Source organism: Citrus sinensis, chromosome 5, assembly GCF_022201045.2.
Source record: "Citrus sinensis cultivar Valencia sweet orange chromosome 5, DVS_A1.0, whole genome shotgun sequence".
NCBI lineage: Eukaryota > Viridiplantae > Streptophyta > Magnoliopsida > Sapindales > Rutaceae > Citrus > Citrus sinensis.
Genome location: NC_068560.1, coordinates 18,516,521 through 18,540,429, shown reverse-complemented (window position 1 = coordinate 18,540,429; position 23,909 = coordinate 18,516,521). Strand labels below are relative to the sequence as shown.

At 30.9% G+C, this 23,909-nt stretch overlaps 2 protein-coding genes and 1 pseudogene across 2 annotated transcripts; all 3 read right to left on the bottom strand.

Moving 5' to 3' along the window:
• Positions 1 to 1,054: 1,054 nt before the first annotated feature.
• Positions 1,055 to 2,296, bottom strand: LOC102610864 (endochitinase EP3-like). The gene is made up of 2 exons (XM_006493566.3): positions 1,866 to 2,296; positions 1,055 to 1,614 (listed from the first exon to the last, which is right to left on the bottom strand). The coding sequence occupies exons 1-2, from the start codon at positions 2,161 to 2,163 to the stop codon at positions 1,217 to 1,219; spliced, it is 696 nt and encodes a 231-aa protein (XP_006493629.2). The 5' UTR covers positions 2,164 to 2,296; the 3' UTR covers positions 1,055 to 1,216.
• A 988-nt stretch (positions 2,297 to 3,284) lies between these two features.
• LOC107174675 (chitinase 4-like) lies at positions 3,285 to 5,575 on the bottom strand (annotated as a pseudogene).
• A 4,894-nt stretch (positions 5,576 to 10,469) lies between these two features.
• On the bottom strand, positions 10,470 to 15,403 carry LOC102616763 (beta-galactosidase-like). Its single transcript, XM_052441170.1, has 17 exons — positions 15,236 to 15,403; positions 14,859 to 14,954; positions 14,627 to 14,739; positions 14,460 to 14,526; positions 14,251 to 14,343; positions 13,656 to 13,799; positions 13,375 to 13,569; positions 13,151 to 13,238; positions 12,543 to 12,661; positions 12,256 to 12,426; positions 11,984 to 12,168; positions 11,678 to 11,772; positions 11,498 to 11,595; positions 11,291 to 11,404; positions 11,076 to 11,186; positions 10,740 to 10,951; positions 10,470 to 10,626 (listed from the first exon to the last, which is right to left on the bottom strand). Exons 1-17 carry the CDS (start codon positions 15,401 to 15,403, stop codon positions 10,509 to 10,511), a joined length of 2,187 nt encoding a protein of 728 aa, XP_052297130.1. The 3' UTR covers positions 10,470 to 10,508.
• Between the last annotated feature and the right edge of the window lie 8,506 nt (positions 15,404 to 23,909).

Here is a 23,909-nt window from a genome sequence, read left to right as displayed (position 1 = left end):
AATTATAATTTTAAGAGGGGTCCAACTACTGTGCACCTGGTGCATGGTACCCCCCATTTTGTCCATATATGAGTTGCCCGTTAAATCTATCACAAAACTTGCTTCGATGACATGGATGTGTTTTCTTTAATTTTTATCATTGATATCCCTATTACTTTAAAAAAAAAGGCAAAATAGTCAAAGATTTGACATTTAATTTTAAATTTTTAAATTTTGATTAATTAACCTAATTTGACTAATAAAATTAATGATAGTGTAAGGACAATAATCTGTAAAAAATTTTAGTACATAGAATCTTATTTATTTTTTGAAAGTAACATAATATTGACTTAATCTATAGTAAATAATTTAAATATTTAATAACAGTATATTAATTTATCAATAATACTAATCTATTTTTTTAGAAATAACATTAAATCTATTTAATCAATAATAAATAATTCAAAATATATAATTAAAATTTAATTTATTAATAATAATATGACCAAATACAATGTAGAAAATTTCATCATAATCAAATATGGTTTAGTATTCAAATATAAATGATAGAAATATACTCTAATTGTAAATAATAGAAATACATTGGATTTATGTGTTAAAATTTTAAAGCTTCTAATTTTTTCCATTTTTCAGCAAATAAGAGGGACCTATTAGGTTCCAACAAAAATTTGACAAAAAACATAAAAAAGATTAAAATAACTTGATAAAAGGCAAGTTGATTGACAACTACATTGATTTTAGCTTTATAACTTTATCAAAATTTTATAACCCAATTTTTTTGTCAATATGTGACTTGTGATAATTTTTTTTGTACCCGAGTATTATGAAAACATGTGGTAAATCATCTCTTGACGTGCCTCCACAAGTCATTAATTTAAAAAAAAAAAAGAAAAAAGAAATACCAAAGACTCAAGTTGCAAATTAAAAGAGTGTTTGATTGAATACTACTCAATCACGAATATACATGGGCCTACCAAAGTTAAACGACAACAAACTCAATAAATCACTAAACAAATCGATCCCGGAATCGTAAGTAATTAGTTTAGCAAACACATTACTGCTAATTATCCATTATTTTTCTCTTTATTTCATGATCAGGTACAAGAAAATTATTCCGTCAGAGTTACCAAACAGAGAAAGTTGTTTGAAATAACTCTGGCTTATTGTGATACAATATAATACATATACTGTAATATTTTTTGTACAAAATATCTATTCAGCATTCAAGACGTGATCCAGGATCAACACCAAATCTTTTGCAATAATCAGTGTAACGCCTAACACGATCCAGAACTTGGTCGCGGTTTCGGCCACCGCATTCAGCAGGACCATTAATTTTCCGAATTGTTTCACTAAAACCTTGGTTTAGTACTGAGTGCACATATGTCATCCAAAACCACAAAGCAGTCTTGAAAGATATGACACGGTCCCTGGCTACTGTTTCCGGAGAGTTCAGACCGTCGAAACCGATGGCCCTTCCCGCCTCTATGTAGTTTCCATTTCCGGTGAGCTGAATCGGTCCCCGGCCGTAGTAGAATTTACCATTGGCACATGGGTATTGTGGAGATGTACAATGAGGATCTGCTTTATTCTTCTCTTCTATGTAGCAAAAATCTGCAAGAGAAATGTAACAGATATTTTGCCTTCTAATTAGCTCGGTTCCTTCGGGGATATTCACTGTGAAAGTCGTAAATCTAACGAAAAATTTCCAACAAAAAACAAAATATGCAACAATCAACTGTTCTCTTGTTGACTAACTAAAGAGGGTTACTTGAAAACACTTGGCCAGTCCCCTAGAGACAAGTTACCTGAACTAATGATACTCAAATACCAAGAATCGAAGGACAATGAGAAGGAGAACTGACCTGTTGTTTCATGAGTGACATGGGCAAAAAATGCTGCAACTTCACGCTTAGTATCAGTTCTGCCAAATTCAGGATACGAATTGAGAGCAGTAATAAATGCATCTCTTGTATAGAACCCTTTCCCTTCGCAAGTTGCTGGAGCCTGATTCTTAATCCCGTCAAAAAATTCCGGCGTCACGAGATCGGTAACGGAGTTTTGACACACTACGTTTCCGGGAATATTGGTTAAAGCAAGTAGAAATAACCCCAGGAAAACATTAAGCAGGGCCATTTTGGGAGAAATGTTTTGGCTAAACATGAGGAGAAATTGAAAATTTTGTTGTTGTGTGAAATGTAATTGAAAGTGTTATGGGATTTTATGGAGTTTCTTCATGTCTTACCCGTGATCGTTTTCGAACCCGATTTCCTTTTCTCGTCCTCCGTGTTGATTACGGATCTATTGTCGAGCGAGTAAGCGTGGCATGGTTATATGAATTTAACTTGACTTGTCAATCAATCTTGCTCAATAACGAAATATAAAAGCTTTAACTTCTGGCTTACGGTTGAAAAGTCTAATATTTGTCTTTTAATTATTTTTTTTTTTTGGGGGGGATATATTTTGTCTCGTAGGGTTGAAAAGTCTAATATTCAGTTATTAACTCGCATACAGATTGTCGTCGAAAGCTTTAACTATTTGACTCTATGAGAATTATACATTATTTTGTATGTACCATTTGTATATAAATTTTATCATGCGTATAAAACAAATCATAATCTTAGTTAATCTTAATAGGAGAATAACAGTTGAGCCCCTATATTTTTTAATTTTACCACATAATCCCTACAGTTTTTATATTTCTCCGTCACCCTCTTCTTGATGCCGAAAACTTTCACAGTAAAACTTTTCTTGGCCACAGACAACTGATTTTTTCTTTGTTATTAAATTCTGACATTAAGAGAGTAATAGGATATTGTGAGAAGTGTAAGGAGATAAATGGTGAAACTGAAAATCTTTTTAGAGGGGAAGCCAATCTCCCATCTTCTAATTATCTTTATATGATTGACGTAGCTAGCAAATTGTCCCTTTTTATCATCGAGTCGTGAGAAAAGTCGTGACTTAATCTGCAAATAGAATGCAATGCTTTGCGTACTTAAAACACAAAATTACAGTACAGGCCGTGTGCAGCTTGTAATTAAATAAAAAATCTAAGAAAGATAGAAAGGCAAATAGTTTTTCTATAACTACACAAACTGATATTAATTTATTTGGACCTTGTTAAGGTACATAATAATGCAGCAGGCACTCTTTATTTCGTTCTAAGTGCGTATAAAAGCCACCACAGTGGAAGTAAACAAGTTGTTTGAAACAACTCTTTATTCTAATACTCTTGTAGGAAGTACTACATGCATTTTTGTTCATGCATGCAAAGCATAATCTAATTAACAAGATAGATTTTCCCCTGGAGACACACCAAACTTGTTGCAATAATCAGTGTAATATCCGATACGAGCTTGAACTTCATCCGGCTGCTTGCCACCACATTCAAGAGCACCGTTGATTCTCTGAATGGTTGCCCCCAAAGCCTTGGTTTACAACGGAGTGCACATTGGTCATCTAAAACCACAAGGCAGTCTCGAAAGATATAACTGGGTCATTGGCCACCGTTTCCTGCGAGTTTAGACCGTCGAATCCGATTGCTTGTCCGGCAGCTCCGTAATTACCGTTTCCGGTGAGTTGAATCGGTCCACGGCCATAGTAGAATTTACCAGGGACACATGGTTATTGTGTGTTTGATGTGTCACAGTATGCATTTGATTTATCAATCTCTTCTACGTAGCAAAGATCTGCAAGTGGGCAAAAAAAGAAAAAAAGAAAAACATCTTCATTGTTATTAGTTTTAGCTGGTCATTTTCTATAGACTTGGAAACGCTTTGATGTTTTAAAGTGGCAATTATTAAATTTTTATTTATCAAATTATAACACAAAAAGATCTAGATTATGTTTTGAGAATCAGAATCGTTTGTTTTTTTAACATTTTTTAGTATTTAATTGAACGATTGATATTCTCAATCAGCGTCAGAAAAATATAAGTTATGATTGGTTCCTACTAAAAAAAGAAAATAATAATAATTGAAAAAGAAATCTTGACTATACAAAAATAATAATGCACACTAAAGTGTTGTTTGGTTTGAAGGAAGGTAGGAAAATGAGAGGAAAGGAAATTCGAGGAGACGAGAGAAAAAGGAGAGGAGAGGAGAGTAGAACTCTTTCTAATGTTTAGTTTGTTACATAATTATTTAAAGAAAAGAAATTCTTTTTTTATTTGGACAATTTTATTCTTTAGTGTTAAAATTTCAATAATTGTTATAAGTAATATAATTCAAAAAATTAAACAGTTTATTTAATATATTATGTAAAATAACTAATAAAACTCATTTTAAATTTTATACTTATATTTATATATTTAAAAAAATTTATTAAGCATAATTTTGTTTTATTACTATTTTCATTTTTATAAAAAAATTATAAGATAATAGAAATAATTTCTTATTCAATATATTATAATTTTATAAAATTTTATTTAAAAAACCAAAATGATTAGAAATCGACAATCTCTATAGCGGATCAATTTATCTGGTCAAAAATTTGATATTTGTTTGGATCTGTGGAAGCTAAAAAGTTTTCAAACCTTTTCAACTGGATTTGAACAAAATTCATCCTATTTTTGAGTGACTTTGTTCATTGATTGGCGAGTCCAATTGGTACCGATGGCAACATTCCATGCTCCAGTTTTGGTAGCAGAGCGGTGACAATCTAATCATTTTTTAAAATTTTTATTTTTTAAAATTAATTAATTAAATGAAGTTATTTATTAAGTTGTTTAAATTAGTACTTTTAACTTTATTTAATATAAAATTAATTATCTGTAATATTAAGCTGATAAAAACAAAATTATAAATAATAATTACTCAAAACATTAAACAAGTTCATGAAGATTATTGAAGGGTTAGGTGGAAGTTTTGGTTTTGAGTAGAGGAGGAATTTGAATTCTTTACTCCTTGGTGTAGAATCCAAATTCTACACGACGATAGATATTAAATATTAATAGAGATTAAATTTTTGTAGATTATAACTAACCAAACAACTGAAATGAAAAAGGAATTCAAATCGTTTTTCTCCCCCCTCGTCTCCTTCCATTCTAACGCCACCAATCTCTGATTAGGAGAAAAACCTTATCCTAGTTGAAACATATATATTTTGGATCAAAAAAATTTAATTAGTTTAAAAGCAGTGGATCATCTCAAACTCTCTCAGCCAATGTGAAATCATTTGCTTGACAAAGAGAGGGTCTAAAGTTTAAGATTCAATTCGTGCATGTTAGAACGCACAAAGTGGACCAAAGAAGAGCAAAATGAACAAGGCAAGGAGAGAAATCTGACGTCCAGTTTCATGAGTGACATGAGCGAAAAATGCCGCGATTTCACGCTTAGAATCATCAGCAGAACCGGATCCAAATTCCGGATATGAATTGGCAGCATTAAGAAAAGCATCTCTTGTATAGAAACTCTTGCCTGCACAGCTTGGATCGGCTACGTTCTTTATCCCATCAAAGAATTCTGGTGTCACAAAGGTTGGCCACTTGAGACACTACAATTGTGGGAATAGCCAATGTGAAAATTCCAAACAAAAGAAAGGTTAGTGAATCTTTGTTCAGATTGAACAGAGCCATTTTGAGAGGAATTTTTTGAGCTAAGCAAAAAGAGAAGTTGTGATGTGTGAAATTGATTCATAAAGCAAGGGTTTTATAGAGCTCTTATGGGTAATTCCAATCTCTACATTTTAAATTAAATATATGTTTATTCTATATATTTTAGAAGATACTCCAAGATATTCTTGTCATTATTTGTCACATTTTATTTATTTTTTTATTCTTACAATAATCCCCTTGCGATGTTGACCAAAGAATGTGGACCAAAACAACAATTCTGTGAACATTAATGAATTGAAAAAAAATGTTAATTTAATAAATTAACTCTAAAAAAAACTTTTTTTTAATAAATTGTTGCTTGAGCCTATATCTTATATTTTTCAATATTTGCAGAATATTATTGTAAAAGCAAAGATAAAGTAACTTTTAACTGTAACATCATTAACTATAAGAATATCCTATATCATTTTTTAAAATAAAAAAATTAAATGGATATTTAACTCAAAATATAGGGTATTAAACAAGTATTTTAGCTCTTTTTCCTGTGATCATTTAATAATTTGCACCCACTTTTCGTTCATGTAGAATACGGTTCCGATAGACTTACCTTGACTTGACTTGTAGATGAAAAAATTGAAAAATTGAAGAGATATGAATGAAAATTTATGGACGTTGTGCAGTTTGGCTCTAATTTGGAGTCTCTACTTCACAAAATGTAAAATAATAATATTTTATGATTGATAGTAATTTAACATTGAATTGAGGAAATTAGACGTTAATACAAATGAACAAGCCGCATGAATAGTCTATTTCAAGTATGGGTCCAGTTACTATACTCATGGGGTTTGGTAATTGGTACCCCATTCTTTTGTCTTTTTCAAATCCACCATTGGATTTACCGTGAGAGTTGTATAATGGTTAGATGTGGTTATTGGGCCATTAATATTAAAACCCCTTGTTGTTCATGCAAAATAATAAAAATCAAAAGTTTTATAATTATGACATATAAGTCCACAATATTTTAATTTTTTTTACTCTATTGAATTAGGTTTTCAATTAAACAACTTATTCTTACATTTAGTGGCGGACCTGTAGCAAGGCTAGACCGGGCTGTAGCCTGGTCAAACTTAGAAAAAAATTATTTATACCCCTTATTTTACCATCAATTGTATATAATAATAGAGATTTTATTTTATTTTCATACATGCCCCTAATACAATTATCTTTATATTTTCATTAATTTTATACTATAATGGAGTTTTTATTTTATTTTCAAATATGTCCTTAATTCAATTTTTTTTCCAATTGAAATTAGTGACTTATTTTATAAAATGAGTAAATTATATATTTATTATATAGATTAAAAACATTAGGGGGTAAAATGTTATTACTTTAATTTATTTTAAAAAAACTTCTAATTAAAAAAAGTATATCAATCTAATATAAAATTGTCACTAGTATTAAACTACTTAAAAAAAACAACATATAGTGACAATTATCAACATTTTCATAAAATTTTTATGTGAATTTTGAGATTTTATTTATTAGTTACATTAAAATTTAAAAATTTTGAGGAGCTTTAATTTGATAGAAAAATCATCAACTGGTTCTCTAAAGAGAGTCAGAGCGCTTGATAAAGAAATGACGACACCCAAAATACATTTTTGTTGGGTTGAATTTAGTTTATTATTGAAACTTTTGACTAATAATATTTTTATAATTTAAAAAGAGGAATAAATTTGAATTGTTTAATTTATTAAAACCTGGTAATTAAGTAGTTGACTTCAAACATTAAAGTTTTACTGGCAATTTTTAATTGAATGTGATTACATTTATTCATTTATTTCAGCTTAAAATCCTCAATTAATATATTAATCCTTATATAATCCTTGTATAATTACATTTTATTAGAGTCAGATTCCATAATTGTAAAATAGTGTTTTTATTTTTTAATTACCTTTGTTTTCTACTCTTTTTATATAACTATTTTTGTTTAAAGTACGTACTTATAGGGATAAGATTTTTCGTGTCCCCCTTATTTGATGCACTTTTTTTATACTTATGAATTTTTATGCTCACTTTAAAATATAATTTTTTTAAATTTAGCCCGGGGTAATACAAATTCCTAGGTCCGTCCCTGCTTACATTTATTAATATCTATTTAAATTAATAAATTTACTTATTAATTAATAAATTAACTAATTTATTACATAGTTAAACTATGTATATTATTTAGTAACTATAATTGATGATAAATATAAATATGATTTTTTTTATTTAACACGGCAACCAATTTCCTTTCACCCATGTGAGTAGGGTTCAAACCCCATATCTTTTTTTTTTTAAAAAAACAAGAGATTTTATATGTCAAGTAGATGGAATACACAAAATACGAAAATAAATTTAATTGATATTCTATGTAGGTAATTTTTTTTATAACATAATATTTAATTAACATACTAAATTATTTAATTATGTAGTAAAAATATTTTAATTTACTAATAATAATAAAGTGTTAGTTTATGAATTTGTAAAATCGTTTTTGTTTGTTTGAGTAATGAGTTTTGTATTTTTGGTTGAGTTTTTATCCTAAAATAAAAGGAGTAAATTTAATTGCACACTTAGATAAATTTAATTGAGTTTTTGTCTTGAAAAATCGTGTCTTCCAAAAGCATTACTGCAACTAAAAATTTGTAGGTGTGGGATTAATATGTGAAAATTTAAAAGTTTTTAACTTTTTTATTTTTATAACAAATTACATGACTCCATTATAGTTGACCTTGAAAAAGACGAAAAAGGGGTACCAAACACCCCTTGCAAAGTAGTTTTGTCCTTTTAAAAAAAATATATATAATATTATAAATTATAAAATTATAAAAGTATAAAAAATACATATATAATCTCTTGGTTCCAGCTGCTCACCTCTATGACTCTCCGGACAATAATCTTGAACCAACTAGTGAAGATGTCAGAAATCAAACATTTCTATAATCGGAATGGTTATTGCTAAATTTTGCGTTGCCACAACAAACATACTTGAATAGTTGGCAGGCAAACACGGTATGCACTTGTCCATTCTCGAGGCGCACTAATTCATGATTGCCGTAGCAATTACGACTCCTTTTGCATGTTATTTCGAGAGGTATAGGGAATAACATGACTCCGAACATAGACATAGTTAGCTCCCCCTGTTATTCAAATGATTATAGCTAAATTTTGCGTTGGTGCCACATACATACTTTAACAATTGGCTAGCAATGATGATATGTGCTCGCACATAACTCATGGCGTACTCGTTCGCATTCGCCATAGCAATCACAAGTTCTCTTGCGTGATATTTCGAGAAGGGTAATTTTTAAAAACCTCCCCTGAGGTTTGAGCTTGTTACAAGTAGATGGTGAGAATTTATTTATTTGTAAAAAATCTCCTACCGTCAGTTAATTTTAATATTGACCGTTAGTTGACTGTACAAAAACAATATTACCCTTAACAACAGTTTGTAAACTGACATAACTAAAAAAAAAAAACTAAAATTGTTGGCGCGAAAAGCACAAACCCTATTTTTTAACAATTTTATCCTTGTCAATTCCAAAGATTTACAATATCATAGGTAAAAATTATGACTATTTCATTTTTAAGTTTTTTATTTTATCTTTGTTGTAGGAACTTTAAAAAAATATCAATAATTTAAAGAGAATTTTTCAAGTTTTTAATTTTATCTTTCTTGTAGGAACTTTAAGGAAATATCAATAATTTAAAGAGGGTAAAATAACCAATAATTTTAGTTTTTTTTAGTTATGTTCGTCTACAAATTGTTGTTAAGGGTAATATTGTCTTTGCACAGTCAACTAACGGTCAATGTTAAAATTAACTGACGGTAGGAGGTTTTTTATAAATAAATAGATTCTCGCCATCTACTTACAACAAGCTCAAACCTCAGGGGAGGTTTTTAAAAATTATGGGAGATATATCAGCGTAGGTTAGCAAATGGGCCGGGATGGCCTAGCCTCAAGGCTCTGGAAAGCCCAGCTTTTTATTTAGACAGACAAGGCCGGGTTAAGCCCATGGTAAATGGGCTGGGAATTAGGAAAATGGAATCAACACGACTTTTATCTTTTTCAGCTTATTTGTGGAGAAAACAGGAAAAAAATTTATTTTATTTGATATCCTCTATATATTACTTTTTTTTTTTCAAATTGGTTACGGTATACATACATTACAATTTAAGCTTTATTGAAATTTAAAGGCACACACTTATACTACACCCTAAACTAGAAGTCTATCAAAATTAACTTAAAAATTTACTCTCGCTTATATTTAGGGGGTATTTACCCTTATCTACATTTGTAAGAGAAAAATGTTTTCAAATTCCATGAAAATCGAAACCCTCAATAAAGTCGAGAACACAAGGCCACCACTATGTTAAGTTTTAATGGCTTATGTATTACATGTTAAAATTGTGGTTGATGATTAATTAATGCAAAATACCTAAAAAAATCATGACCATTAATTTATTCAAAATCAAATCATTCATATCCCTGTAATGAAATACATAAATAAAAATTGTATTCATTTCAAGTTGGCTTCGTTGAAATTGGTATGTCACTGCATCAATGCATCATCCTTTACCAGTTAAATTGGCCTTTTTAAATTTGCTATGACTGGAAGCTGTTACAGTTTGATGAATTTCTTGGCACCGGCTGCTTACTTAGCTAGCCTTATTGAATCCTTTTGTATATGGCTGCTCATGCTCACTAGTGATTTCTGAGCTCTTTTATCAAGACTTGATTAATAAGTTTCTCATTATGTGTGTGCGCACGCGCGTGTGTAATGTATATAATGCAACAAAATTGTCTAATTGCTACTTGTGATTGAAAGTCGTTTGAGAGTAGCACAATTTTAAACCTTTATTTCCATTTACACTATCCTTTATTATAACAATTCTACAAAAGCATTACACTGCTGCTGCAACAACAGTCTGGAAAGATACATGAGAAGGGTTTCCTCCCATTTCCTCAAATAAAATCAATGTGTTTGTGCCATCGTTGAGGAACGATCTTGGGACATGGTACCTAATTAATAACACATGTACAGTGATCAAATTTTTAGTATCATGCATTGAGAAATTAATCAGAATTAATGAATCTATCATTTACTTTGCTGTAAAAAATGATTGAAATTATACCATCTTTGAGAAGGGTTGCCGCAGTTTGTAACACATTTCTCAGGTTTATACTCTCCGCGGTAATCGCAAGTGTCGCTACATCCATTGGTGTCGGCAATTTGCGAGGGCCAGTACCGCCCCAAGCTGTTGCCGTTCACCCACGCGTGCCCCTTGCCCATGCCTTGCAAGTCCACCACCACTGGGCTTGTTCCCGGAGGAATCTTGAAACTAGTCTGAGCACAACAACAACAGCAGCAGTTAGTCTCTAGAGCGAACGGGGTACTAGAAGACACCCAAAAAAAAAAAAAAACTCGAACTCCAACTCATATATATGACTCAATAGCTCGGTGCAAATACCCTATACCACTTCATTGGTTTCCCAATTGGGAGTTTCTTTGATGACTTCCAAATTTGTGGATGGGGTGAATTTGGATCATAAAGCCGTTTTGCTTCACCATTCAGCCCTACCTTTAAAACAGAAAATCATAGAAATATCACACGCAATCAATCAAATCAACATAATTTTGTAATTTTTAAATGCAATACGTTTGTGCTTTAATCTCATCAATTACCTTATAGTTCCAAATGTTTGATGATAAATTGAGAGAAGCCATCCCATCGACATTTAACTCAACCGGACCCCCTGCTAGGCCCTCAGGTCCCAAATCAAAAAATTCACCATAGTTCTGCCATATATGCATATTTAATTTAATAATTCTTTTGATTATGCTTGCTTAATCTGAACACTAATTAAAAGACGTTTATAATTAATATATTACCTGTAGTCCAACTGTGGCACTGAGTAAAGTTAAGAAGTTTTTCCCAGGCCTCAAGATAGCAGGTTGATTGAACTCAAAATCATATCCAAATTGAGACCCTGTTGTTTCATCACAGTTAATATGAAATCTCAAACAGTAAAAAAATTCAAAACAATTATATAGTTAATAAAAAAATGTTACCTATGTGCTTCGAGTTGACATAAGCATGAAGAACTTGGCCTGACGACTTTACATACAAGGTTGCATTATGTGATGATGTTCCCATGTTCTCAATGCTATTCCAAAATTGTTAAGATTAAAAATAAGTAGCCATAGTTAATTACTAATGGAAGCGAAGTAAATGAGACAATTAACAAAGAGTCTTTGTTTTAAGCGCAGACTTATCCCTTTACGGCACGGTAAAGGAGACAATCTGCACTTTATATAATACAGACGTCTGTACTGATAATTTTTTTATTGAGAATATAATTAAGATGAGGAGATTACCTGGTCATGTACCACAAGTAGTCACTTACATCAGAAGTAGCTTCTTTTTGTTCAATAAGCTTTGCTGCATTAAAACTGCCCTTTCCATGAAGAGTGTCTCTTATGGTCTCTTGTGCCCACGTCCAAGAGAGTTTTGTACCCAATTCGATTGGTTTCTTTACCATCACAGTGGTCTCAGTATTAACCTGAAAATGATGAACATTTATAGCATAACTAACACAAAAACACAGTAATTTTTAGAGCTAGTGATTATGAGTTATGACGTTAATAACCTTTGCAGTGTTATAAACTTCCTTGTTGCAACCATGAAGAATACTAACAGACCAAGCAGGCACAAAATACTTTCCATCTTGTTGCAAGTCAACATTGGCATCTTGTGAAGTGTTTGTATTGCTCAAGAAACAGAATCTCTCACCACTGGTGGTGTTGCTATATGTAGTCAGCTATGGAAAATTAAAATACAAGACATCAATTTGCATACTACATCACTTTTGTTTATGGATCTAATTAACCATTTAATTAGCTGATTAAAATTTTAATTTAATTTATTGCTACTTACATTGACCCCATTACCGAATTGTTTGGTTGTCACATTGCCACTTGTGAGAAGCTTCTCTCCAAGTTTGATTGCTTCATGGAGTTGCTTCAAATGTCCCCATTTCGGCTGATTTAAATTCCCTGAGATCAAAGTGTACTGTTTTTCAGCATTGGATTCAAATTATATTTAAAAAAAAAATTCTAAACAAAGAAAGCAAGTAAAGATAAATAAATAATATAAAATAAATTAAAGTAGAAAAATATTAAAGAAGCAGAACACTAACAAATATTAACAGAAATAATGATAAATCGGTGTTGATTTATCATATTTTTTAATTAATGGTATGTTTAGTTTGAAGAAATAAATAAAAAGGAAAGGAGAGGAAAGAATGAGAGGGAAAAGATATAAGGGGAGAAAGTTGAATTTCATGTTCGACCAAACAATGAAAATAAAATTGATCTCTTTTTCTACTCATTTTCTTTCTCCCTTTTTCCTTTCTATTTCTCTCCCCTCCTACCAATTCTTGCAACCAAACATAGATTTATGTATAAATCAGCCCCGATTTATCACTGATCTATCAAATTTCTATCAACTTATGCTATCAAAATATTTCTTTCTCATTAAAGTACCGTATTCATCGAGTGGAGCATCGTAATCATAAGATGTTATAATAAATGGACCTCCAGCATCCCGGCCGAAGTTGGTGCCTCCATGATACTAGAATTAGATTTTTTTTTTTTTAGAAAAAATGAAAAAGAGTTATGAAGTGAAGTATATAATTAAATAATTATAAAAAATTATAAAAAATTATAAAAATTAAAATAGTTAATAGAGTTGATTATTGAGATGTCACCATGTAATAATTTTGTAAGACCCCTCCAGCTTGAAAGAATCGGGCGACAGCAAAGCTCACGTCCTGTGGAGTCCTATGAGGGTCTTTATCGCCCCATTTCTTGAACCACCCGGTCCAATTTTCGGTCCACATTTTTGGGCTCTTTGGATTATTTGGAACGAACTCATCGCAATAAAACCCATTGCATGTATTTATCTGCATAATAATAATAATAATAATAATAATAATAATGATTTAAAATCAAACAATGAAGCATAAATAAATAAATAAAAAATAAGTACCATGGGTTGTGGAGCGTCACTCTGCTGACACATAATCCATGGGACACCAATATTTTGGGATGTAGCCATTTGTGCGCACCAATTGATGTATGATTTACCAGCTTCTTTATAGGGTCCCATAATATTTCCATACTCATTTTCAATCTGTTAAATAACAACATACATTTCTTTTTACACTGGGGTACTAAGATTACTAAAGAATTGAAAAGACTAAATTATCCTCAATCTACTGAAATGACTAAAATACCCTAAAAAATTTAGGGATATTACAACAAGTCTAAGTGACCATTTAAGTAAATCTTAGAGGTGTGTGTATCTTTTTTCTCTAAAATTAAAGATAAAAAGATCAGACTGTAGGTAAGTTTGGTAAAAATAAAATGAAGAGACTATAGATACATTTGATAAATAACGTTTGGTAAATAAAACTTGCTAGTGTCTTTCAAGTTAATTTAATTTTATCAAATGATATATATTATTTGATATATATTAAACAATCTGACATGAATCCCCAATTTTTTTTAAAAAAGATAAAAATAAAAAAGATTAGAAAAAATGAAATTAATAATATTGCTGCAATAAAAAAATTTAGAATAACCTGTGCTAGGATTATGGGACCTCCTTGTGGCGCAAATAGATTGGCTTCTTTGCACATATTGACAATTTTGGTCGTAAAAATTTGCATTTCATTCTGCGTTAATGACAAAATAATCAAGCCATATAAATGTTTCCAAAAATAAATGAGGAAAATTGAAACTACGATTAAACAGAATATAAAAATTGGTATGGATTTTGTTGATAATTAACCTTGTAAATCTCATTATTCGTCCTTAATTGAATTCCTGGAATGTTATGTAGCCACACGGGAAAGCCCCTGTCAATCAACAAACCATTAAAAAAAAAATTTGATTTACTGATTAATTTATTAAATAAATTATTAATCAATTTTTTTAAAAAAGAAAAATTAAAATTACCCATAATTCCATTCAGAACAGACATATGGACCAATTCGTATAATGGCATATAATCCTGCTTCTTGAACTAGCTTGAAAAACTTGATGAAATCCAAATTTCCTGAGAAATCGTACTGATCTCCCCTCAAAAGGAAAATGAAGCAAGTTAATTTTGTATATTTATTTCAATAATAATAAATATCGCACATAATAATAATAATAATAATAATAATAATAATAATAATAATAGAACCTGATGACGCTGAGGCTCATGAGCATTCCAAAAAATATAAGTTTCAATTGCATCTAGCCCTCCATCCTTTGCCTTTCGTATAAGATCTGGCCACATCTGCAAAAATACAACGCATATAGAAAATTAGAAATAAATCATATCAAAATTTTCATATTTAAAGAATAACAATGCTATTTGATCGAAAAATATTGCCCATAATTTTTCCTAAATATGAAAACGCACCGTTTTGAATGCGGGATCATGTTTGGCTTATTAAGAAAAAAAAATTTAAGACAATATTTTCCCAGCAAAATAGCATTTTTTTTTTTGTTCAAAAGAAGAAGAAAATGTGAAAGTGCAAGTGATTTGAGAAACTATAAATTAATTATTTGCAGTACTTGTGGAGTGCTTCGAGGATAGTGAATTGCACCAGAGAAGATAACTCGCCGTTCTCCATTAATTATAATGGCATTTGCATCATAATCAACTTGTGTTGCTGATGATAACAAACAAACGAAACTTAAATTTAGAATAAGAAGAATCCGAGTCCAATAACTTGATGACATCCTCTCACTAAACTCAAAATAATAATAATAATAATAAATAAATAAACTTTCGGTTTCTTTTTCCTCTTCTTCTGGGATATATTTATATATGCTTGTTGTGGAATGTGGATAAAGATAATCCCAAGTTGTAAGGTTTGTTGTAGAAATTTAAAACGATTCAAAATTTCACAAAATTTGATAGCAGGGGTTAAATTGACAGCACATCTTGCTTTAATAGTGAATCTGACAGTAGGAGTTACGGTTACGGTTACACTTACCAAAATATACTTCATTGAAATTCGGATGAGTTTATAATGTTGTAGATTATTTTTTACATTATTTTACAACGTTGTAAATTAATTTATAATACTTTTAATTTGTCCCAACTTTCATTCAATTTGAAATTTTCGGACTAGAAAATTTTTGAATATTTAAAACATAATATAAAAAAAGCATAGTCTTTTTAAAATAAGCATTTTTTTTTAATTTTTCCTCCATTTTAAAATAAGAAAGCGCAACAGAGAAATATCCGATCTTTAGCCTTATCATCAAAATTTTTTTGATTTTAAAATTTGGTAAGGACTTGGGATTGGATAGAATCTGTACTTATCGCTTATAGGTTGGGCGTATTTATTGTTTTTGCTACAAACTAAAGTTATTTTTTTTACCCCGAGATTTGGTAAATAAATCTGTTATAAGGGGAAAAATTTTAATACAAAACATGAAATGCAATCCGAGCACTTTATTGGATACGCGTAAAAAAAAAAAAAAAAAAATGAAAGAGCCACTGAGCAAGATAATTCAAGCGTGAAGACTGAAGACCAACCTAATAAGAAAGGATAAATAAGTAATTTCATGAAACGATTTTGCCCCTATAATTATTTCAGAAGATTAATCAGCTGATATCACAAGTTGTGTTTTCACTAGACTGAATTATTTTGAACGATTGAAAGTCCTTTTACTTAGAAATATTTCTCCCCCAAACAATATTTCTCTCCCAAACAGCCAAACTCGATCATTTACTCGATCAAAAATAAAGTGAAGTGCTAAAATCAACCAAAAGGAGAGTGAAAAAAAAAATATTCCATTACTCATTAAGGCTATGTTTGACATGTCTTATTATATTGTATTATAGCCCTGCATTGTACTAAAATATTGCAATAAAATATTTGGCACTTATATGTATTGCATGAAAAAAATAAAAATTAATGCAGGAAAAGCCGCATAATGGAAATTCGAGTTAGACACGAGTTTATTTAGGTAAATTTCATCCTACTCCCTTATTAATATTGACATATTTTCATTTACTTTTCGAAAGTATAAAACTTTAATTTACTCCCTAAAATCTATTAAATTTAATCATTGACCAATGTTAACTCACTAAAATACGATAGTACCCTTAGTAATTACAGAACATGTTATCTTCCTATTATATTAGAGAAATATATCTTTTATGCCTCTCCTATTGCTAAAATAAAACTAACTCAAAGTTTATGTGCATCACTAACAAAAATTATCCTCAAATCTCTTTTTTAGAAAATAAAACTAAATCTCAATAATAATATTTCATAAAACAAGAATATTTCATGTTAACCCAACCAAAAATCACCTGAAAACCTTCTTCTATACACAATTAGAAAGAAAATCTGGCCTTCAATTTATAAAGATTCTCAAATTTAAACAAAAATATAAATTTATAAAAAAAATAAAAATCTTAAAATATCTATAAATTTATAAAAAAAAGAAATATTTTTCTCTCTCTTCTTCTTTCTTATTCATCTTCTTCGATTCGTCTTCTTCCACGTTCATTTTTTACCTTCCCTCTTTCACACACTTAACAACTCCATAACCACATTTAAATCCAAATCAGCGCAGCAAAAGCCATGTTCATTGCCCAGGAAAACCTATAGCCGCGTGAGGGAATTCCAAGCGAGCCCATGGCCACACACGGCCATGCCAAGCAAACCCATAGCCGCGAGCAGTGGCGGATTTAGAAAAATAATTTACTGGAGGTTAGATTACATATTAGTAAAATTTTAAAACTAAAACTTTAAATGTATAGAATATTTGTTAATACATTTATAATTGTTCTCGACATATTTTTAAGAATAGAAAAATGTTTATGGTGATGACCTATCATTATTTTTAATTATAATATAAGCTTTTATAATTCTAAAAATTAAAGTTGAAATTTTGTGAATTCATAAATTTATAGGGCCAATTTTAATAAATTTAATGGAGGTTAATTAGAAATCTTACATATTTTTTATTTTTTTTTTTAGCCAGCGGGGACTACAACCCCCATTGGTCACATACTACATCCGCCGCTGGCTGCAACTTCTCCGTTCGCCCAACCAAAAACCGCCCAAAATCTTTTCACCAAACACAAGGTTTTGGCTGTGATTGGCTGCAATCGAGGATGTTGTTTGCCTAGATGTGCTCGTTGGAGTCGGGTGAATCAAATGGCGGGTTGAATTGACAGCAGTGATGGCTGGCTTGGCGGCAGCAAATGGGTGATGGAGCTCTTGATTTGAAGGATTTATGTGAAGTTTCTGTGGTTAATCAGGGTAGAAGAAATTTGTGTTTGGGCCAGCTATTGCTGGCGAGTTATCTTATAGTGGAAGGGACTATGGAATTGCAATGGTTGGAGGCGGGAGTGGTAACAGCATGGTGGCTAGGGTTTCTGAAAAAAATTATTTTTTTTTCGAAGTTAAACAAAAAAAGCTCTTCCTTTATTTTTATTTTCTTTCTTTTTTATTTGTTATTTTTACTTGTTTTTTTAATTTGAGAGCTAGGGTTTGAGTCCATTGATTTAAGTTATTTTTCTAGAATATTGTGACAGCAGATTATGTTTTTGTTAGATTTTAAAATGAATCTTTAATTCTTTGAAATGTGCCTTTGATTTCTGATTGGACTTGTAAGAAAATTTGGGAGAATTAAAAGGATAATTTATTGTTTTGGCTGTTAAAAGAAATCCACCATTAAAGAAAAAGTTTTTGCTTAAAAACAAACGGTTTTGATTAAAATATTAAAAATAAAAACTGATAACATTTTCATTTTTTAATTTTGAAATTTGTAATAGTTCAATTTCTTTTTCTTTTTTCTTAATTTTTCCCTTTTTATTTTACTCTTTGTCTCTTGCTCTTTTCTTAATCATCTTTTTTTTTGTTTTGTTTTGTTTTAATTGTTCATCCTTTTTTCCGCTTTTCGTCTTCTTTTCTTGCTTCTTCTTCTATACCACTACTTCATAGCAGCACACCATTCAAATGATTTTATATATAGTAAAAGTAAAACAAGAATAATAAATTTTAAAATAATAAGTTATTTAGGTGTAAAGTAAAATTTATTAGAGTGTATTCTTTAATTTATTGAAATATTCAAGAATGAATGAAAGGTAAAAAAAAATAAAAAATAGAGATTTGACTATTGTTATTTAGTTGACTTTAATAGAAATGTATAAATACAATTTTAGTCTTTTGATGGTCTAAACTAACGGACAAATAACATATTTTAACTTAAATTGAAATTTTTATAATTTAAGGATGTAATTTACATGGTTTAAATTGCATTGCAGATCTTTCTCCCCTCTCCTCGTTCGTCTTCTCTATTTCTCTCTCTTTTCTTTTCTCCTTTTCTTTGTCATCTTCTGTATTTTTCTTTCTCTCACTTTTTTCTTTTATTTTTTTTCTTTAACCCTTTTCTTCGTATTCTTTATTTCTCTTTGTTAGGAATAACAATTTCCAAATTATTCCAGCTGGTTCTAGAATATTCCAGTTAATTCTAAACTTTTGATACTAAGCTTAGTTATTAGTTACATATAAGTGTTACAATGCATGTATTTTTGTGATAGTTACTTGTAACGATTTTACAGGTGTCACATTATTATTGGTTGATCGTAAAGTTTGTTACTAAATCTATTATTTAGCTTGGTTAGTTTGTTAGCTCTATTGAGCTACTATAAATGCAAAGCATTGTAAAGAGAATATAAGATTTAATGATGGCAAAAGAATTTTTCTCCTTTATTTTCTTTGCTTTTCTTTTAATCCAAACACAATACAACTAATCTTAATATGGCATCAAAGCCTTATACTATGGAAAGTTCAAACAATTCAACTTCGTCTTCTTTATCCCTCAGCTTCATTCAACTTGTTAAGCTTGATCGAACATACTACCTTTTGTGGAAAACTCAAGTGCTTGCTTCAATCATTAGGAATGGTATTGAAGGATTCATCAATGGTGAAAAAATATGTCTAGCTCAATTTCTTACTGAATCAACTGGTGAATCGAATGGATCTGAAACTCAAACTACATGATCTTCTGAAAATCCAGATTGTGTTGTGTGGAAGAAGATTGATCAGTTGCTATAAAGATGGATGTTCTCTTGAATAGTCGATAATGTGCTGATCATGGTGATTAATTGTGAAACTTCATTTGATCTCTAGAGACGGCTTGCAAAAATCCTTGTCTCAATCCAAAGCTCGTTATATGCCTTTGATGATGCAGATCCAAACCACTTGAGAAAGATCACTTTCAATCAGTGATTATTTCAATAAGATGAAGAAGATTTCAGATAGCCTTACCATTGGAGGTCGTGCACTCTCTACTAGTGAGTTTTTCATGCACATTCTCAATGGTCTAGATGATAGTTATGAATCACTTGTAACTAATGTGCTAACTAGGATTGAGAAAGAAACTATTACTGTTGAAGAGATATTTTCAATGTTGCTGAATCATGAAATTAGGCTAGAAATGAGCAAAGGAAAAACTCGCAATGACATAATGCATGATATGAGTGCAAATTATGCATAGAAAGGACAAAATTATGGTGGCTTTAACATAGATGTTCTTAGAAGATCTAGTGGTAATTCTGGTGGTGACAAGGCTATTGTTTGTCAAATTTGTTTCGTACCGGGTCATGCAGCTTACAAGTGTAAAAATAGTTTCAATCATGACTTTGTTCCTAGGCAAGCTAGAGGCAATCAAGGTGGCTTCAGACCCAGAGTTGGTTAGTCTTTTAGTGAAAATTTTGAAAGAAATCCAAATAACTGTGGCAGAGGATACAATATAATTGGTTATGGAAGAGGCTTTAATAGTGGATTCAATGGTGGATTTCCAAGAAGTGGACATTTTCAGGGATATACTGCATTTTAGGCAAGCTTTATTCCTTCTTAAAGAGCTCCTAGTTTCATTAATAGCAATGCAACAACTTACATGTTTGCAGGACATGTTGGTCTCAATCCTAAAAATAGCTTAGTCTAGTAAATGTTGAAACTGCCAACTACAATATTATTGCTAATCTAGCTTGATATATTAATTCAAGGGCAACCAATCATGTCATAAAAAATGGAGGTATACTCTTATCCTATTCTACTTACACAGGCAATGAGAAACTACATATAGGAAATGGCATGGGCTTATCTATAATGTATGTTGGTACTACTATTATGAATACACTTGAACAACTTTACCTTTCTAATGTTCTTCATGTACCTGATATTACTAAAAACTTATTGAGTATTTCTAGATTGCTTGTTGATAATCACGTCCTTTTTTAATTCTATAAAACTATTTATTTTATTATGGCAAAGAGTATAGGGACCATCTTGCTAAAAGGGATTGCTAAATGAGGACTATACCAAGTTGTATGTCTAGCTACAGTCTATAATTCAGGTTCTTCTTCTGATCTCTTAACATCTATGTCAAATTTTGTCTTGTGTCTATATTCTCGCAATACAATGCATTTGATACTATGAATCTTCATGAGATAAACAATCCTTTCTTTTAATTCAATAAAGATGCTAAACTGGCCTTGTCAGTTTATCCTTATAAGTCTCTCAATTATAATATAATGCATAAAAGAATAGGATATCCTACTGTTCATGGTTTAAAACAAGTTATGAAGCAGTGAGATCCAACTTTTGATATAAAAAGAACTATCACACTTTAGTTTTGTAGTGCTTGTCAATTTGGAAAAAGTCATATGCAATATTTTCCTTCAGAAGAAACTACTACCAGTCAACCTCTTGAATTGTTACATGCTAATCTTTGGGGATTAGGACTTGTTCTTTCATCTAAAGGCTACACATAGTATTTTTCTATATTAGATGAATTCACTGATTTACTTGGATTTTTTCTTTTACTGCTATGAAATTCAAAAGAATATTTAGAACAACCATTCTAACCAAATTAAGTGTCTTCAAATGGATTTGGCGGGGGGGGGGGGGGGGGGGAGTTCGGGTTATTCACCATATATCTTGCTAAACAAGACACTGAATTAGGCATCCTTGTCCATATAATCACCACCAAAATGGAAGAATTGAGAGACACATTGTGGAAACTGGATCACCTTTCTTGCACAAGCTCATCTACTTTTAAAGTTTTGGTGGAATACTTTTCGTATAGCCACATATCTTGTAAAAAGATTACCCACAACTATATTAAACAATAAGTCACCTTTTGAACTAATATTTATAAAGAAACTAGATTACTCACACATGAGAATCTTTGGTTGTGCTTGTTATCCCTATCTCAGACCTTATAATCATCATAAGCTTGAATATAGAACTGACAGATGTGTTTTTCTAGGTTATAGTTCATTACACAAAGGATATTAGTGTCTTCACTCTCTAGAAGGAATATGTATATCAGTAATCATGTTATATTTGATGAGTTATCTTTTCCGTTTTAGCCTAGAGTTGATTTCTTTTCTGTGCCTTATACCTATCAACCCTCTCATTATGTTCCTTGTGTGTCTAAAACTTCACCATTGAATTACCAAACTATGGCACAAATTGAATGTTTATTCCTCAACTTCCACTGATTTCAACAAGTGCTCCTCACTCTTCTTCTCTGCCTTCATCAGCTAGTTTCCCATCTTATCTGCCAATCCCCAAACTTTATCCCTAACACAATCATATTTCTGTTCATCAGCTTTATCTCTTTCATCTACTAATCTACAAACTTTATCTCTAACATATTCATCTTTGCCTTCACCAGATTGTCAACCTCACCATATTACTCCACCACAACAACCAACTACTGGCCATCCCATGATAACAATGTCTAAGGCAGGTATCTTCAAGCCAAAGGCCTATGTAATCTCCAGTTTCTTACAACCTACTGAACCTACTACTATGTCAGCAGCCATTGCTAATCCTAAATAGTACAAGGCCATGATAGAGGAGTACAAGGCTCTGATGGATGACAACACTTAGGTTTTGATTAATCTTTCTTATCTTGTTCCAGTTGTTGGCAATAAATGGGTATTCAAGATCAAGTATAATCTCAATGGGTGTATATCTAGATATAAGGCTAGACTAGTAGCAAAAGGCTTTTATCAAATAACGGTGAAACTTTCAGCCTTGTGGTGAAGTCATCCATTATTATAGTTGTATTGAGTATGGTAGAGACTAATAAGTGGTTGATTTATTAGATTGACATCAACAATGCATTTCTCAGTGGCTATTCGACAGAGGAGGTATATATGCAGCAACCAGAGAGCTTTGTGGATCCTACTAGGCTTACACATGTATGTAAACTTCACAAGGCTTTATATGATTAAAGTAAACTCTAAGAGCCTGGTTTGTCAGATTAAAAATGACATTGACACATTATTGGAGTTTCATTAATTCTAAGTCAGACACTTTACTGTTCTTTAAAAGAGAGAATAATCATTTACTTCTCATTTTAGTATATGTTGTTGACATAATTGTTACAGATTTTCGCCCTCAATTGATCAACCAAGTTTTATCAAATTTGCAAACCAACTTTGCCTTAAAAGACTTGGCAAAGCTTTATTACTTTTTAGGCATTCAAGTCACTTACAATTCTACTGAGTTACTTCTTTCACAATCTAAATATATTGCAGATTTACTTGTTAAAGTACATATGCAGGACAGTACTCCATGCTCTGCTTCTATGGCCTTTGGTGTTTCTCTCACGTAGACTGATTGAGTTCCTTTGTTAGAGGTCACTTTGTATAGAAGCTTTATTGGTGTTCTTCAATATTTCACACTCAGCAAGCCTGAAATTGGTTACAATTAATTTTACAGTTAATAAATTGACTCAATTTTTTAGTGCTCCAATTGATGTACATTAACAAGCTTGCAAAAGAGTTCTTCGATATCTCAATGGCATAATTCAGTTTGACCTTCAATTTCACTCCTCTGGTACTCTTGATATTGATTGTTTTTCTAATGCTAATTGAACCAGTGATAAGGATGATAAGAGGTCTGTTGATAGTTATTGTGTCTATCTTGGACAAAATTTGGTTTCATGGTGTTAAAAAAAGCTATGGTTTCCAGGTCCAATATAGAATTTGAATACAGAACACTTACTATGACTGGATAAAAAATGCTATGGCTAAGATTATTACTTACTAAAATTGGTGTAGCTCCTAAATCAGTTCCTGTAACCTAGAGTGGAAATCAAAGTGCAGCAACACTAGCCAACAATTGAAAGTTTCATTCATGCACCAAGTACATTGAATTGGACATACATTTCTTATGCGAAAGGTGGCAAACAAAAG

Excerpts from the sequence above, each read along its gene's own strand:
- LOC102610864 (XM_006493566.3), bottom strand. The coding sequence starts at position 2,163 with ATGTTTAGCCAAAACATTTCTCCCAAAATGGCCCTGCTTAATGTTTTC. Across the intron at positions 1,615-1,865 it reads TGTCACTCATGAAACAACAG|ATTTTTGCTACATAGAAGAG; the intron begins GTCAGTTCTCCT and ends TTTCTCTTGCAG.
- LOC102616763 (XM_052441170.1), bottom strand. The coding sequence starts at position 15,403 with ATGTCATCAAGTTATTGGACTCGGATTCTTCTTATTCTAAATTTAAGT. Across the intron at positions 13,570-13,655 it reads GTGACGCTCCACAACCCATG|ATAAATACATGCAATGGGTT; the intron begins GTACTTATTTTT and ends ATTATTATGCAG. Across the intron at positions 10,952-11,075 it reads AACCAATGAAGTGGTATAGG|ACTAGTTTCAAGATTCCTCC; the intron begins GTATTTGCACCG and ends TGTTGTGCTCAG.